At 31.8% G+C, this 17,589-nt stretch overlaps 1 protein-coding gene across 1 annotated transcript in view; it reads right to left on the bottom strand.

The window, feature by feature from the left end:
* LOC129882416 (wall-associated receptor kinase 2-like) overlaps positions 1-17,146 on the bottom strand; it is a 38,651-nt gene extending 21,505 nt beyond the window's left edge. The window contains exon 1 of the mRNA XM_055956707.1: positions 16,127-17,146. Within this exon, the coding sequence (XP_055812682.1) occupies positions 16,127-17,048 (922 nt within the window). The 5' untranslated portion in view covers positions 17,049-17,146. The remainder of the gene's footprint in view (positions 1-16,126) is intronic.
* Between the last annotated feature and the right edge of the window lie 443 nt (positions 17,147-17,589).

Genomic DNA, 17,589 nt, shown 5'->3' with positions numbered 1-17,589 from the left:
TTCAATTTGAGCTAAAAATCAGCCTAGAAGGAGAAATGTTAATGTGGTTACTGCACACTTAAGGTAATATTAAGGTCTCTTTTTCATTGTTAATAAGTTTATTTAGAGTTTTAACGGATTAGAATAGAGAAAATAGCGTTATAAACTCGTTTATTGATTTGTTGAGATTGATGGATTAAGGGTCGTTTTAAGTGGATTAAATAAATAGAATTAGCTATGTGATTATGTATAATAATTGTTGATATTTTTTTATGTTGTTGATGAGTTGTTGTTCTTGAATTTGGAAGACTAAAGTGTATGAAGATATTGTATATATATTTTGGAGCTCTTTGGTATGATATTTATGGGTTGTGGTAGAACTTGGTGTAACATTAACATGGTTTTCTTGCATTTAAAAGGGTGATGTTACTGTCATGGGGCTACTGTGATATGTCATCAAATTAGATGAAAAGATTGTATGAAATAACGTATAAAAATTATAGGCAGTTTGCTTGGCGTGGTGTAGGTTTCATAAGGTTTTTAAAGCATCTTTATGTGGTTAATTAGGGGCTGTTTTGGTATGTTGTTGTTGTTCTTGTTGAGATTGGAAGATTTATGATAGTTAAGGTTATATGTTGTGTTATATGTTGGTTGGGTTGTTGTAGCAATGTTTCAATGAAAACATTAAGACTATGAATCATTAAAGACGACTTTAGATGTAATAGTTGTATGTGAATTTGGATAGTTGTTGGATGTTATGAATGTGGGCTACTTTAATCTAGAATAATGTTATGATGAAGAGATTAAATTGTATTAAATGGAATTAGATATAAGAAAATTCCATGATTAGCGTTGGTGTTGAAATGGATGGAATTGGAGTTGCTTGAATTAGATTGGGATGCTTGTTGTTGTTGATATTATTGTTATGGATTATGTGTTAAAAGTGAAGGGATTCTATATGTTAATGTTAGATTTCCGTTGAGGTCGTGTAGGGACTGTTCTAAGATAATAATGGTGGATTAATTTCGATTAATGTTGTAGCTATTATTATGGTTGATATATTATGAAAATGGAAAAATTCGATATGTCAAGTTGAAGTTGTAATGGAGTTAAGGGTTGGTTGTAATGTGTGGCTGCTTATGTTGAATTGAAGGATTAAGAGTAGTTATGATTATGTATTATATGGTTAATTATTCGGTTGTTATAAACCATTTCGATAAGGTGTGATCGCTGCACCCTATTAAGAGTAATTCGGTAGCACTGTAGTCATCATGATGTAATTAACGAAAGTCGAATGTTATGTAAGTTGTTTGGATTATTTTTGAATATTATCTTGGCTTATCTTGACATGGCATTTGAATGTGTGATTGTTGATGTTGCTTGGTGATTATATGGCTGGTTTGGAAATGGAGAAAAGTGAGTGGTATAGGAGATGTGCTGTCAATTTTTTTTTAAATAACCTACTAACGATAAAGTATATTTTGTGCCTTTTCCTAGCTTAATCATAGTGCTTAACATTTTAATATAGGTTGAGATAATATTGGGCAGCATATACATATTGTGTGCAAGTGATTGCTAAAGGTATGTAAAACTAACCTTTCTTTCTTTTGGCATGACCTTATGAAACAAACGGACGACGAATGTATAAATTCCAAAGAAGCTCTTATTTATAGATATACTAGGAGGGATAATATTCTTGATTTCCAGAATTTATATCGTTATGTCTTGACTCATATGTATGATTCCATCCATCCTAGTTGGTAAAATTCATATTTTAGTACATTCATTCTTTGGTATAATTCATATTTGGCATGATTCATAATGACAATAGAAGAGTACTTGGAATGACTATTGTCTTGGTTTTCAAATGATGGTTTGTTTTGCTTATTCCATTAAGTCTCTGATAATGATCAAGTTACACATGATTGCTAATGATACCCTATTCGTGCATATTGTTATTGTATTATCCACCGAGTCCTATGATAGGCCGGGTATGTTATCATGTATGGATTGCACTACATTATTCACCGAGTCCCTTACTAGAGGATTGGGTATGTGACATGATAATATGAAGTTATAATAATATGACGATATAATTATGGCACCGAGTTCCATGACGGGCCGGGTACGATATATATGTGCACAACTTTATTCACCGAGTCTTATAGTGGGTTGGTTACCGCATATGATCACAATATGTATGACCTTATTTATAAAATACAAGTACAGTGATTTCTTGGTTTTTATACTTGCCTCCTGAATCTCTATTTTAGATGTGATCTCCTTTATGGTATTTTATGCTTTATATACTCGGTATATACTTCGTACTGACCCCCTATCTTCGGGAGACTGCGTTTCATGCCCGTAGGTACAGATAATCATTTTGGAGATCCACTAGCTTAGGATTTCTATTCAGCTATTTTGGAGTGCTCCATCGTTATGGAGCATAGACTTTTGATACCGATCTCTTGATGTATATATTTATTTATTTAGGGGTACAACGGGGTCTAGTCCCATCATATGCTATTGTTAATACACTTAGAGGTCTATAGACACATGTGTGGGTTTTATATAGATATTGTCCGGTTGTACTGATATGACTTATGTTTCTGAATGTTCCCATTTATAGTGGAAGCCTTGTCGGCTCGCGTTTATGTATATAGTGGAACGTTCGTACATGTAATGACAGCCTTGTCGGCTTACGCATTATGTTATCTTATCTTTTGAAAAATGTGACTCCCTAGAAGACAGGTGGTTTTGGTATACATGTATATGTGACAGTTTTGAGACGATGCTTCATCCGTATAAATTTCATGACATATGGTGTTGATCGATTATAGATAATAGACATGTCTATAAGTGTCCAATTTGGGCACCAGTCACGGCCTACGGGGTTGGATCGTGACATATGTATGCTTCAAATGCGAAGAAAGTATGGACAGATTTTGAAGAGAGGTTTGATAGGTCAGATCTCACAAGGACTTACCATTTATGGTATAAAATTGCATCTTTGAAACAAGGTATTGACTCTGTTACTTCATATTACTCAAAATTGAAGGATCTGTGGTTTGAATTAGATATGATGATTCCATCACCTGGATGTAATTATGAAAGTTCAGCTCCCTATGTGGAGCATCTGAAGTTTCAGAAATTACTACATTTTTTGATAGGATTGAATGAAAGTTTTGGGAATATTAGAAGCAGAATTTTAGCTAGAAAGCCTGTAGTAACTGTGAATGAGGCATATGTTGTGGCAGCACAAAAAGAAAGCTAAAGAGCACTAGGAGTTATAGACAAAACAAGGGATGCATTGACACTTCTAGCAAGTAGATCTCTCGAATACAACTCAAAGCCTAAGAAATTTGTACCACCTAGTATAGTTTGTGATCATTGTGGGTTCAAAGGTCATTTCAAGGCTAATTATTATACGTTGGTTGGTTATCCACCAGATTTTAAAAGTAAAAGAAAGGGTGCAGGTGATTTTAAGCATAATTTCAAACCTTCAAATGCACATCTTACAAAGAATGCTAATGATTTTATCAATACTAGAAGATACATGGAGAATCATATGTCACCAACATATATGTCACCAACTCAGAATCTAATTGATAAAATGAATAAAACAGGAACATCAAATTATGCTGCTAACATGTTAGGTATCATTTCCTTGCTCTCTAAAGCTAGTAAGGTTTACGAGTGGATAGTTGATAGTGGAGCTACTCATCATATAACACCTAATGAAGTTTTACTAACTACCATTAGACAACTAAAAGATGGTGATTCTAGTGGTGTACAAGTCCCAATAAGTAACAGATGTGATATCAGTGACACAGGAACCACAAGCATCTTAGAAGGCAATGAACTTAAGAATGTCCTATATTTTCTAGACTTCAAGTTCAATATACGGCCAGTCTCCAAACTAACCAAGGAACTTTCTTTTTCAGTTTCATTTTTTTTTTGATTTCTGAGTACTTCAGGGACTCTTCAATGGTAAGGTATTGGGGATTGGTAGGGATAAGGAAGGTCTGTACATACTAAAGGAATCAATAAAGTCCACAATAAATGCAGTAGTTGCTAAGAATGAAAATGCAGATGCAAACCTATGGCACTTGAGGCTAGGACATGTATCACCTGGAGTATTACAACATATCTCATTAAAGCACTTCTCAAACAAGAGTGTTCAACATAATTGTGAGATATGTCCTTTAGCAAAGCAATGTAGATTGAAATTCCATGTCAGTAGTAGTAATACATCTAGACCTTTTGAATTGATTCATATTGATGTATGGGGTCCATATAGCAAGCTTACTCATGATAGGAAGAACTATTTTGTGACTATAGTAGATGATCATAGAAGGTATACAAGTATATGCTTGATCCATTCTAAAAGTGAAGTCATTGTAGTGCGGAAAGATTTTATTGCTTTAATAAATACTCAATTTGCCTTGTCTGTGAAAACACTGAGATATGATAATGGGTTAGAATTTTTCAACTCTTCAGTTATTGATTTACTTGTATCTCATGGAATTATACACCAAAGTAGTTGTGTTTATACTTCTCTGTAGAATGGGACAGTGGAGAGAAAACATAGACACATTCTAGAGGTAGCTAGAGCACTAAGATTTCAGAGTTTATTGCCTATGCATTTCTGGGGGAAATGTGTTAGAACTTCAGTATATTTGATCAATAAACTATCCACTGATGTGTTTGGAGAAAAGACACCTTATGAGATGCTACACAATAAATCACCTAGTCTTGATCATTTGAGAGCGTTTGGTGCTTATGCTACGCAACTAAACTTCCAAAAGGGGATAAATTTGCACCTAGAGCTAGAAAGGCAGTGCTTTTAGGATATTCAGAAACTCAGAAGGGGTATAGACTTTATGATTAGATTGACAAAATTTTCTTTGTAAGAAGAGATGTCTCATTTAGAGAAAATATTTTTCCTTATCATGAAGGAAGCTCAGAAGTTCATCTTTACATGTTTCAGTTAGTTACTTCAGGGGACTCAGATCCTTCCCCTAGCTGTGATAAGCTTATTGTGTTGGATCAGTCAATATAGGTGGCTAATCATGGTGATCCTCACCCTGAATGCAATATTGACAGTAGTTCAACCACTCGTGTTCTCCCTGATACTGTTGTTGAAGAATCAAATCATGCAAAATATTCAAATGAAAGGTGTTTAGAAAAGGCACCACCAGTGGTTCATGATTCTATTCCATTAGAGGTCTAGGCAGAAGATCATACTAGACAACATACCAGGCCAACTAAGAGCAATAAGAAGCCTACTTGGATCAATGACAATATCACTACTTCACAATCTTCTAAATCATTTTCTAGTTGTTCCTATCCTATTTCAGATTACATAGGCTACTCTCATTTTTTCTCACCTTACCAAGCCTACTTGAGTGCTTTTTCTTCATTAGTTGAACCTAAGTCTTTTAAGAAGGCTTCACAATATGAAAAATGGATTGCAGCAATGACAGATGAGATAAATGCCTTAGAAAGTAATCACACTTGGGAAGTAGTTGACTTACCCCCTAGAAAGCAAGCTATTGGTTAAAAATGGGTTTTTAAAATAAAATACAAGCCAGATGGGACTGTAGATAAGTACAAAGATAGACTAGTAGCTAGGGGCTATAATCAGAAAAAGGGTTTGGATTATCAGGATGCATTCTCTCCTATTGCAAAAATGGTGACAGTGAAAACAGTTATTAGCATTGCAGCTTCCAATGATTGTCCTTTGAAGCAAATGGATGTCAATAATGCTTTCCTACAAGGTGATATCAATGAAGATGTTTATATGTCTTTACCTCAGGGATTTCACAAGCAGGGGGAGGCAAGGGTGTGTAAGCTTGTGAAATCTTTGTATGGTTTGAAGCAAACCTCCAAACAATGGAACATAAAGTTGTCCACGGCCTAGATAGAAGCAGGGTATAGATAGAGCTCACATTATCATTCTTTGTTCATCAAACATGCAGACAAGGATATTGTTGTTATATCCCGCATTTTGGTAATTTTGGATAATTCGAGAAAAATCACGAGAAGTTAAAAACAAGGCCATATTTTTATTTTGTTAGCACACAAGTTGTTTATGAAAATTATGAAATGAAAATATCAAGAATGGCTAGGGGCAAAAAAAAGGAAAATTTGCAATATGACTCATGAAAATATGGAGGAAGATAAGGGAAAAATTTGGAAATTGGAAAATAAATTTTTCATGAAGTGCAAAGCAAAACAAAATAGGCTTGATCACTTGGGCCTAGGTGGCCATCCATAGTGATGGGCCAAAGCCCATATGGATACAATTTAGAAAGAAAAAAAAGTCCCAAAAGAATGACTTATTAGTCATCTTGGTTTTTATTTCCTAGAAGCTACAAGAAGCTTGGAGAGCAAGAAGAAAGGGAGAAAATAAAAAGGGCCATTTGTCCATGTTCTAATAGGTAAGAATTTTGGAAAAATTCTCACAAAAAAATATTCTTTCTTAGCCAAAAAACTAATTGGAGGGTCCTTAACAAAGTGGAGTAGTTGTTGGAGCAAGAAAATTATTCATTCTTGCAAGGCAAAATTCTAGCCAAGTTGTAGAACTAAGTGAAAAAGGTAAGGTTTCAATCTTCTTTTATATGTTATGGATGGTTAGTATATGTTGTAGAGTGAAGAAATGGATGAAGTATATAAAAATATGTGTGGTGGTGTTGGCCGTGTATGTGTGAAGTTATGTAGAAAGAATGGATTAATTTTATATAGTATGTGGTTGTAAGGTATAGAAATGGATGAAAAATTCATGAAAATATGCATGTAGTTGTTGTGGCCGAATATGGGGGTGGTTTGACAAGTTATGGTGAATTGATTCTATTTGAAATTTGAGTGGTTGTTATGGATTCTATGTTGCTAATAAAAGCTTAATGGTTTTAGTGAAATTGTAGTAGTTGGAGACTTGTTTTAGAAGTTATGTAAATTGAATATAATGTTCTTGCATATATGAAAGCTAATGTTGTTAGTATGATGTGGTTAGTGTGTAAATTATTGGGTTGTCGTAATTGAATTTGAAAGAAGGGATTAGATTGTTATTGTTCTTATGGGAGTTGGAAGGTCTTGGAGGAAGTAATATATTGATTTGGTATTATTGTTGGTAATTTGACCGAGTTGAATTCTTGAATTGTTGTTGATAAAATTGGGTGAGTTAGATTCTCGGGGATGGTGTATTTATAGGGAAAGTGCTATCGAAATTTCGGTAGAGAAAATGTTAGTTTAGAATGAGAATCTTGGATATCTACAGCTAATGTTTGCATTCGTTAACCTTGTTATAGATTTTGGGAAGGCCAACAGTTAAGTGAGATTGACTAAGGAAGCAGACAAGGTATGTAAGGTTTACCCTTCTTTCTCTTGGCAAGTTTTGACATAAGTATATAGAGCTACTCTTTATTTTGGCATGGTTTTTATGAAATAAGTATATGACATTTTATACAATTTCAAGGAAGTCCTATTCATAGAGCCACTAGGATGGCCAATTTTTCTTGAGTTTCCAAAGGATATTTTCTCGTGCTTAGATACGTGTATATGATTTCAAAAGTTTTATTTTGATATAACCCATGGTAATTTTCGAAAGGTACTTGACATGACTCTTGTCTTGATTTTTGAATCATAGCTCATTTCGATTATTCTACGAGTCTTGGAAATTGATCCTATGTGCATATGTATACGATTTGGCGCCTACGAGATTGTGACCTTATTCTATGTTCTCTTAATATTATCCTTCGTTGATAGTCTCATCTTATAATAATTGTTTCTTCAAGGTGAGACAAAGCGACCATGGTTAGTCTATAATACAATCGGAGGTTACCAACCTTCCATCACTCCGATAGATACATGACTTTCATTGAGGTCTCCTGCATGCTGTCTATATGTATATGTATATAGGGGATATGGGGAAGGTTCATATGTGGCGCTGTAGACGCATTGCCACCTGGTCAGTTGGCATAATTTTCATCCCGGACGCGGGACATATGTGGGTGATATGACATGTTCTATTTTTTATGTATATGAAAAAGAAATGCTTTTAAAGGAAAAGACAAGAATGCATGGCATCCGGCCTAAAAGGCACTCATATGTACAGGTTACTCTCTTATCTCACTATATGCTCTATGATTCTATGATATGGTTATTCATACCCTATGTTCTTTATTATGCTGATTTTCATGCCTTACATACTCAGTACATTACTCATACTGACGTCCCTTTTTGTGGATGCTGCATTTCATGCCACGCAGGTAGGCAGGCAAACGAGTTCGGTCCCTAGGAGCTCCACCAGCAGTACACTGAGAGCGCTCCAGTTATTTCAGAGCTTCACTTTCTTGGTACTACTTTTGTGTATATATTTGGGCACGACAGAAATAGGCCCTCCCTGTGATCATATGTATCTTGTTTAGAGGCTCGTAGACAGATATGTACAGTTAGATGTTTTGCACCTTTGCCCGTTGCTGTATAATATGTTAGCAAAGTTGTTGACACATGGTTATAATTATGCCTTTAACAATGGTATCACTCATTCAGCCCACTCAGTAGTAAGAATAGGATACGTTATAGTAGGTGCTCGGAATAACACTTTCGGATACCCGTCGCGACCCTAGTTGGGTCATGACAATTGTAATAATTTTGGTATATGTTGATGATTTGCTGATCATAAGAAGTAGTCAACAGATGATAGATGAAGCTCAAAGGACTTTACGTAGCAAGTTCAAAGTGAAAGATCTAGGACAACTCAGATATTTTCTAGGAATTGAAGTGTTGAGATCATTAATCAAAGAAAGTAAACATTAGATTTGTTTTCCATAAAAGGATTGAGTGGTGCCAAACCAACTTCTACTCCTATGGAGATAAATATGAAACCCACTACAGTAGAGTATGATTTAGTAGTTGGTAAAACTGATGATCTTATTTTGGATGATATTCACAATTATTAGCAACTAATTGGGAAGTTGATTTATTTGACAATAACCAGGGCTGACATATGTTTTGCAGTCCAAGTTCTTAGTCAATTCATGCAAAAGCCAAAAAGATCACACTAGAATGCAGCTTTAAGAGTCCTTAGATACTTGAAGAAATCACCAAGACTACTGAAGAGAGGTTCAATCACTACACTAACAGCCTTTTGTGATTGAGGCTGGGCAGGTTGTCCTAGCACCAGAAGATTAGTGACAGGATATGTGATACAACTTGGTTAATCATGAATCTCATGGATATCCAAGAAGCAGAAGCAGCACACAGTAAGTAGAAATTCAACAGAAGTTGAGTATAGAAGCATGGCAGGAGCAGTAGCAAAGATCATTTGGTTAGTAGAATTGCTCAAAGAACTCAAAGTGGAGGTCAGTACACCAGTTAGACTCTGTTGTGACAGTAAAGCAGCTATGTAGATTGCCTCTAATCCAATCTTTAATGAAATAACTAAGCACATTGAAATTGATTATCATTTTGTGAGGGAAAAGCTCAAAGATGTTTTGATCAAGACAGAATATGTTGGGACCAAATTTCAGTTAGCAGATTTTCTTACAAAGGGACTGGGACTAGCACAACATCAGTGTTTGATTGCCAAGCTAGGATTTCACGATGTCTTTCATCCTAGCTTGAGGGGGAGTATTAAAGCCAATTGAAGTGTGTATAGTCCGGTTGGACATTAGCTTGAAAATAGTTAGTTATAACTAACTTGACACTCAACTCACACTATTAGGAGTGAATTTGTTATTAGGAGTTAGTTAGAGGAAAGTGAGTTAGAGCAAGTTGTTACTTACAACAACTTATAGAATGAATTGTATAAATAGCTCTTACTAGCAGCTTCAGCCATTAATGAAATGAACCACTTCTTCTCTAATCAAATTCTCTCTAAGATCAATGTAGCTTAGCTTGTCCTATGAAGTTTCATGGATAGATTCTAACACTTATCTAATTTTATATGACCACATCTATCTAGCATCTGCATCTCTACTATACTCATCTTGTAGCTATGATCAATTTTAGCGGCTCAATTTTCATTGAGTAATATAACATTGTCGATCGTATTCTCTCATTTTATCCTCAATCTGGTCTGTTTGCAACCTATATTCACTCTTATATAATATTGTTGTTGTTCTGGATATTCCATAGAACTTGCCTTACTTTGACATTCATTCTTCTACCACATAACACCCCAATAGTGCTTCTCTAAAATAAGAAACATTTATTTGAGAAAAAAGTGAGGAAAGCTATATATTGATGGTAGGATCAACTCATCTAAAATAAATTGTTGAAGAATGCAAGTTTTTAGATGCCTAATCATATCATATCTCCTCTCATGTATAGGCTTAATTCTTTTTTAAGCGACGGTGAAGGTTGAATCATAGACATCTTGCCTTTCAGTTATCATATTAAGGTGTATGATCAAACTGTATTTAAATTATTATTTTCTAAAAAAAACACACTTTTTAATTATTTCATCACATGATATCTTAAACACTATAAGGGATACCTCAGTACTATGCAAGAGAAGCACGTCCCCCCTATACAGTCACGGAATAAGAAAGAGTTAGCTAAGATTAAAAAGTCATTTCCTCAATTAGTATTGTGTTGTTGATACGAAATTCGGTACTAATATTATGGAAGGTCATTGCCTATCATTGAGTCCGATTAATCTATACCATTAGTTATTTAAACTCCATTTTTACATCGTAATGAAAATATTTTGTAATAGGGGAAATTCTTGAAAAGAAAAAGAAAAAAGATTCATGGAAATATAGATAAAGTGAGACCTTATTAAAATAACCTAGTTTTTTTAGTGATTAGTTATTATGATACCTATGATAACATTTAATGTTTAAAATATTTTTTGGCTTTTATAAACAAAATTTTCCAATTTTTTTCACTTCTTACTATTATAGGAAGATAAAAACACATTATTTAAATTTAAAATCTCCAAAAATATGCATATTTCACTAATTAAAAAAATATATAAAGTTAATGCCTTATATAGATTTTTATCCTCTATAACTAAATAAGACTCTCTAGAGAATAGCAGAATAAAAGTATAGGGGAGAGATTTTCTCCTACCTCAAGATCGTTAACTAATATTGAAAGACTCAACTAAAGAATAATAAGCTAGAAAGGAGAATGAGAAATTTAGAAAAGATAACTTGTTTTATGGAAGAAGACTCTTGAATTGCTTTCACTTTTGGGTTGATTATAAATGTAAAGACCACTCTTATTTATACTTGTCTATGGATGATTCTAAAAAAAATAATCTAATATATCGTTATCTTCTACTTTGGAAAATAAAGATATTTCTGCAGGTTACTTATCCAAGTGACTATACTAAACAGTTCTAGAAACTTGATTAAAAAATTAAGTTATTTGTTCATCCAAAAGATCTACTTAAAATATATTTTATATATTTTTCACAACTCTATATTACTAGGATTAGGATCCCCTCAGACCATTTGAGGATACTGGTACTAAAGGGGATCCAAACCATATTACTAAACATATATGTATTTTTTCTTATTTATCAAACATAACAAGTATATTATGTTTTGTCTCAAAGCACTATAAAAATATTGATCATGATTTCTAACGTTTTTTAAATATCATTTAATTTCCTTGCAATGTCTTGAGTGGACAATCAATTACCACCACTTAATCTTTTTTGTTCTTACTAAAATACACTCAAGACTCAATCAATCTTATATTCATTATTGCATATTGATCTGTGTATTAAATGTGTATGGCAAGTTGTTTGTATAATTGTGAGATATGTGTGATTTTGTGTGTATGAAATCCTTTTGAGAAGATGAGAGGCTAAAATGGAAAGTGTTCGCTATATATATCGATATTAAAGGGTATTAATTAAGCTGATCATTAAGGAATAGTTAAAATGTCAGGAGTGATCTGATTCTCTATTTGATCAAGTTGGTGACAAAACAAAGAAAATCAACAAAAAAAAGATAAAAGTCTAACTGATTTTAATTTCAATTATGGTACGATACTTTAGGGCGACGAGATTTCTCTAATATTTCTACAATTTCAATATATATATATATATATATATATATATATATATAGATAGTTTGTTAGTTTTTTAAAACTATTGAAAATTGATTTGTATGGAATTTGATCTATATCTGTTTTGGGATATGTGTGGTTAAATTATGTATTAAATGTGTATAAATTCTATAGAAAATTAATCTTAAAAATATTGAAAACTGATGTGTATGAAATTTGTCTCAAATATGACTTATATCAAGTAGGGAAAATGGTCTGATATACCCTTCAACTTTGTCATTCACAGTTAATATAATCTTCGTTATGAAAGTGGTTTATATATATCTCTATTATTATATAAATGTCTCACGTGTACCCTTTTCTTCTAAAAGAAGTGAAAAAAATAATTTTAAATTTATTTTTTTAAGTTTTCTATTAAAAAAATAATACATATACGGGTATATTTTATCCTTCTCACACATAATTTATTCTTTTTTGATACAACGGCTAATTTGAATTTATTATTTTGATGGTCAAATTAATTTTTCTCACTACTTTTATTGTAAAGTTTATTATGCATGCTCCAATTTTTTTTTATAGATACAAAAACTAAATTACAATATAACAGCAAAAAAATAGTTTTAAATTACAAAATAGCTACAAAAAAAATAGTTCAAATTTTTTTTCTTATTTTTTTTCTCTTTTTTCCATTCACACTTTTTTTTATTTCTCTTATATTTACACCAAAAAATGAAAAAATAAAAATAAAAATAAAATAAAAATTAGAAACTCAAATAATAATAATCAAAAAAGTCAAAAAATAATTAATGGGTGAAAAAAATTATATATACCTCTAAACTTTGTTTAAAAAAAATAAATCACATATATGAGTATATATATTTTTTATTATTTTCTTACTTTCTCAAAAAAATATATATCCCATGCACCTTTTCCCTATCAATTAAGATGCGTGTGATTACAGGCATATGAAATATGTATAAATAAGAAATTTTTGAACTCGACTGTGTATGATTTCTGAAATTTATTCGACCAATACAAAAAGAGGTGATATTGATCGATTTGGATGTGATTGGGAGAATTTTTGTCTTAAATTTAAGAAAAACAAATTGGCCATAAATTATGAAAGAAAATCGTTGATTTCAACCGTAATTGGTTAGTTCATTGCTCTTGTATTAGATATGTAACAAATCTATAGTTATAAATTGTTAACAAAAAAGTTTGATATATTTTGTAATTAGGAGTTTTTTTTTTTTTTTTATATATATATATATATATATATATATATATATATATATATATATATATATAAAAGAAAATCTCCCTACATTATATTGAATGTTGGCACTGCATCACCACTTAATACATGGTTACCAAGGGAATACAATATTTTTAATAATGAAAGTGTGTATTCACATTATATTCATCATAAATGGTATATTAAAATTGTACAACATTTGATCAAAATCTATAGATTTATTACTGATGATTTTAGAAATTTACTCGGCATAAAAGCCTGAGTTGTGGTCTAGCCCTTCTACGGACCCTGCGCATAGCAGGAGTTTTAGTGCATCGGACTGCCCTTTTTAAGAGCCTGAGCTGCTATTTTTTTCCTCTCAATTTATGTAATACAGATTAGAGAGTCAATCCAATGTTTGTATGATTTTTAAATATTTAAAGTTGCTAATTACTGATGTATAATAACTTTTACATAATTTTAAGATAATACATGTATGTTACACTCGTTGTTACAATTTATGTGGCACTGATGAATTTGGATAGTCAACCAATTTTAATTTTTCATATAGTTTTTTATTTTTGTATGACTTTTAAATATTTTAAGTTGTTAATTAATGTGATTTATAATATTCTTACGTAATTTTAATATTATATGGTACTCTCTATGTCCATTTATGTGACACACTCGGAATTTGGAGAGTCAACAAATTTTATATATAGTTTTTACACATTTTAAGTTGTTTATTATTGTGATTTATAGTACTTTCTATGTAATTTATAAATAATATATGTTATTCCCTCAATCCCAATTCATGTGACGGTAATAGAATTTAATATTTTAAGTTATTAAGTGTTGTGATTTAAGTAGTTTTAAAATTATTTTGAAATAATATATGTTATCCCTATGTTCCAATTTATATGACATTGATAGAATTGTGAGGATTTTTTTTAGTTCGTTGAAATATTTAAGTTATTCCAATTTATATGACCATGATAGAATTTTGAGAATTTTTTTTAGTTCATTCAAATATTTTAACTTGTTAATTATTGTGATCTATAGTGTTATTTTTATAATTTTTAAATATAAAGCAAGCAAAAAAAAGAGTAAGACAAACAAATTAAGATGAAAAAAATATTTACTGAATTTCAAAAATGCCCTCAGGTAAAATTATATACCAAAAAATACACGGTAAACAATTACAAATACATGAATTTTTTGTCCAAAAAAATGAAAAGATACATACACACAATAGTAAAGTACAATAAAACTACATCATAATACTCATTAATGCCAAGAAGTGGCTTGGTCGGCAAGACAACCACTAGTTGCTTGTCAAGCCACTCCTCTATATTAGCAAAATATCTATTATTATTGTTATTATATTTCAAAATAATGTTATAATGAATGATTTCACAAAAAGCGTAGAGTCATAAACATAGATATTATTAGTGTAATTTACATAAATCACATAATATTAAAAGTTAATTATATTATTTTCCTTCTCTTTTTTCAAATTACAAAAATTATTTAAATTTATAAATTTTGAATACATCAGCGGACTAGTGGATATATCAGCAAACATCCGGATACATAGGGAGAGATCTATATGAGAGAGGAAGGATGTGTCAGAGAAGGGATAAAAATATATCAGAGATGAAATAGGGCATCCGGATACATAAGAGAGGGATGTATCAGAGATGGGAGAGATGTATACGAGAGGGGAATAAGGATGTATCGGAGAGAGTAGAGTGATATATTTGAGAATGAATTTTTAATTTTCTTTTAAATGATAGAAAATTTTAAAGATTATGATAAAATAAAATATATATTTAGATAAATTTTACATATTATTATTATAAGTAAAATTATTATAAAAGGATAAAATATAATACAGATAATCGGTTTAAAAAGTTACTTGATTTTTATAATTAAATGTTATATCATGTTGGGTGACTATTATATATAGAGATAAGTCTTTGTATTAGTCAAATTTTGATGAGAGCAATACGTTAACTTCGCCATTTAATGTTAGGTCCACGCTTCAATCAAAAAGATAATAAGGTACTACGATTCATTTAATTTCTAGTGAGTGGTGTTAAAAAGGCCTAATGTCCCTACCCTTCTTGACACCCAACCAATTTATACGTCTTGTTTTTTTTTATGTTTTTGGTTTTCATTTATTTATTTAATTTTGAATTGACACAAAAATTTTAAAAATAAAAAAATATTTATGAATTTTATGATCTCAAACTAAAAATAAGTAGAAAGTATCAAAATATTCTTAATTTTGTATTTTTAAATATGTCATATCGAAAATTAATTAAAGAATATTTGCCAAAAAAGAAGAAGAAGGAAATAAACATATTTTTTAAACAGACTAAAAAAATGGGACAATCAAATTAAAATGGATGAAGTAATATATTTGATAGGGTTATTTCTTAGTGAATGTTCGATTTGTTCTTTTAAAAACAATATTCATGACATAATTTCTAAGAATAACATGTTTGCTTACAAAAATACTCTCCATAAGTGTAAATGATGTGAAAAGTGATGTATAAAAAGAGTTTACGTGGACATATTTTTCATTTTAACAATTTTATTGTGTGATAAGTTATCTCAATATTATTATTTCACCTAGAGATAAAGATAACTTATCTCAATACTAATTATTTATCCTAAAATAATTTTTACCAAACAATGAAATCAAATAAGAGATTAAGGAATACTAAAAATTTATCCCTAAATTATCACTTTTTATCCATCACATCAAACATGTACTCATAGAAAAAGTATGAAAATAATTTCTTTTTGTTGAAGTTTATCTAGCTTGCCTCACCACCCCTAGTAGTAAAAGTAAAAGTAAAAGTAAAGAGATCAGATTACCTGAGCAGCCTGGACTGATATATGGGTTGCCTTCATATCCGGGGTTACAATTGCACCGATATCCACCAAGTCCAGTGTTCGAATCAACACAATGGCTATTAACAAGGCAAGCATAATCGTTGCGTTTCTTTGCCTCAACACAAGTAAGATTATTTCCAATAGCCCAATCTAGCACAATAGGGATATTATCCAAAATCCTCTTTGTAAGATTATTATCAGTAAGATCTTCCACACCCCTGAATTGGAAGCTCCTTGCTTCACCGAGAAACGCGTATCCACATCCATTGAAAGACCAAATCGTAGTGTGATTTTCCACACTCTCCATTGTCGTGTTGAAGTATTTCAACCCTTTAGGTATTTCTATCTGACAGCATCCCGTACCCATACACCTTCCTTCAACAACATTAATTTCACTCGAATTAGTACAAAAAGAGTAACATCCGTTACGAAAGTTATCTCCAGTCATTATAGCAGATTCATCACATCCAATAACGGTAAACATGTTAAGGGCTGAGAAACTGTATGGAGTTAATTTTTCGAAACGTAACCATGTTGGATGATCAGGGATTAAAAGTTCTCCTGTCTGTGAGTAACACCTCTGGTACAATGTATTTGATACGCGTATTTCAGCGTCAGAGATGTCGTATACTTTGATGTTGGATGCGTAGAGTGTTGCAGCAGACCCTGTACAGTTGATCTCGAAACTCGGGTCTATGGCACAACGTGATCCAACACCAAAAGGATACGGAACTGTAACGTTCCCGCACTGATTTGGGCATCCTGGTTTAGCGATATTTGTACCTTTGGTGATGGTGGTGGGAGCTATGGGTGTGTCGGCGGTGGGATGGGCGGCGGTTGATGTCAAGATCATAAGCACATAACAAGAAAATGAAAAAAACAGAGCAATTTGCCTATGTTGCATTGTTTTAAATTGGAGGAATGTATACAGAGCCTATTGAGTAAAGGTTTCCATATATAAGACCAAGTAGAAACACCTTAGAGGCCGTTTGTTTGCTTCGTGAATGTTATACTCCCTCCTGTTTTAATTTGATTCTCTAGTTTTGATTTGAAGTGGAGTTTAAGAAAGTAAAGAAAACTTTAGAATATTATAGTCTTAAACATATGTAATACTCCTAAATATCTTTTAATCTTGTGGTCTTAAAAGTGTCATATGAAAAGCTAATAAAAGAGTTGTCCAAAAAGAAAAAAGACGTTTTTAAAACAGACTAAAAAAAAGCAAGACAAACAAATTGAACGGGGTTATAATGATGAGATTATATATAAGACAGGAATTAAAAAACAAAGGCATAATACATAAATAGGATCTTAAACTTGACTTCAAATTTTAAGTTGGACCTCCAACTTTCATAGTGCACAAGTAAGCACTTTAACTATCTCATTCTTAATCAAAAAAACATGTGAATCCGATTTGGCATAACGCGTGATCAAGACGCAATTCAGAT

Source organism: Solanum dulcamara, chromosome 3 (genome assembly GCF_947179165.1).
Source record: "Solanum dulcamara chromosome 3, daSolDulc1.2, whole genome shotgun sequence".
Classification (NCBI taxonomy): domain Eukaryota; kingdom Viridiplantae; phylum Streptophyta; class Magnoliopsida; order Solanales; family Solanaceae; genus Solanum; species Solanum dulcamara.
Note: the sequence above shows the minus strand (reverse complement) of the source record. Positions and strands in the feature narration are given on the sequence as shown.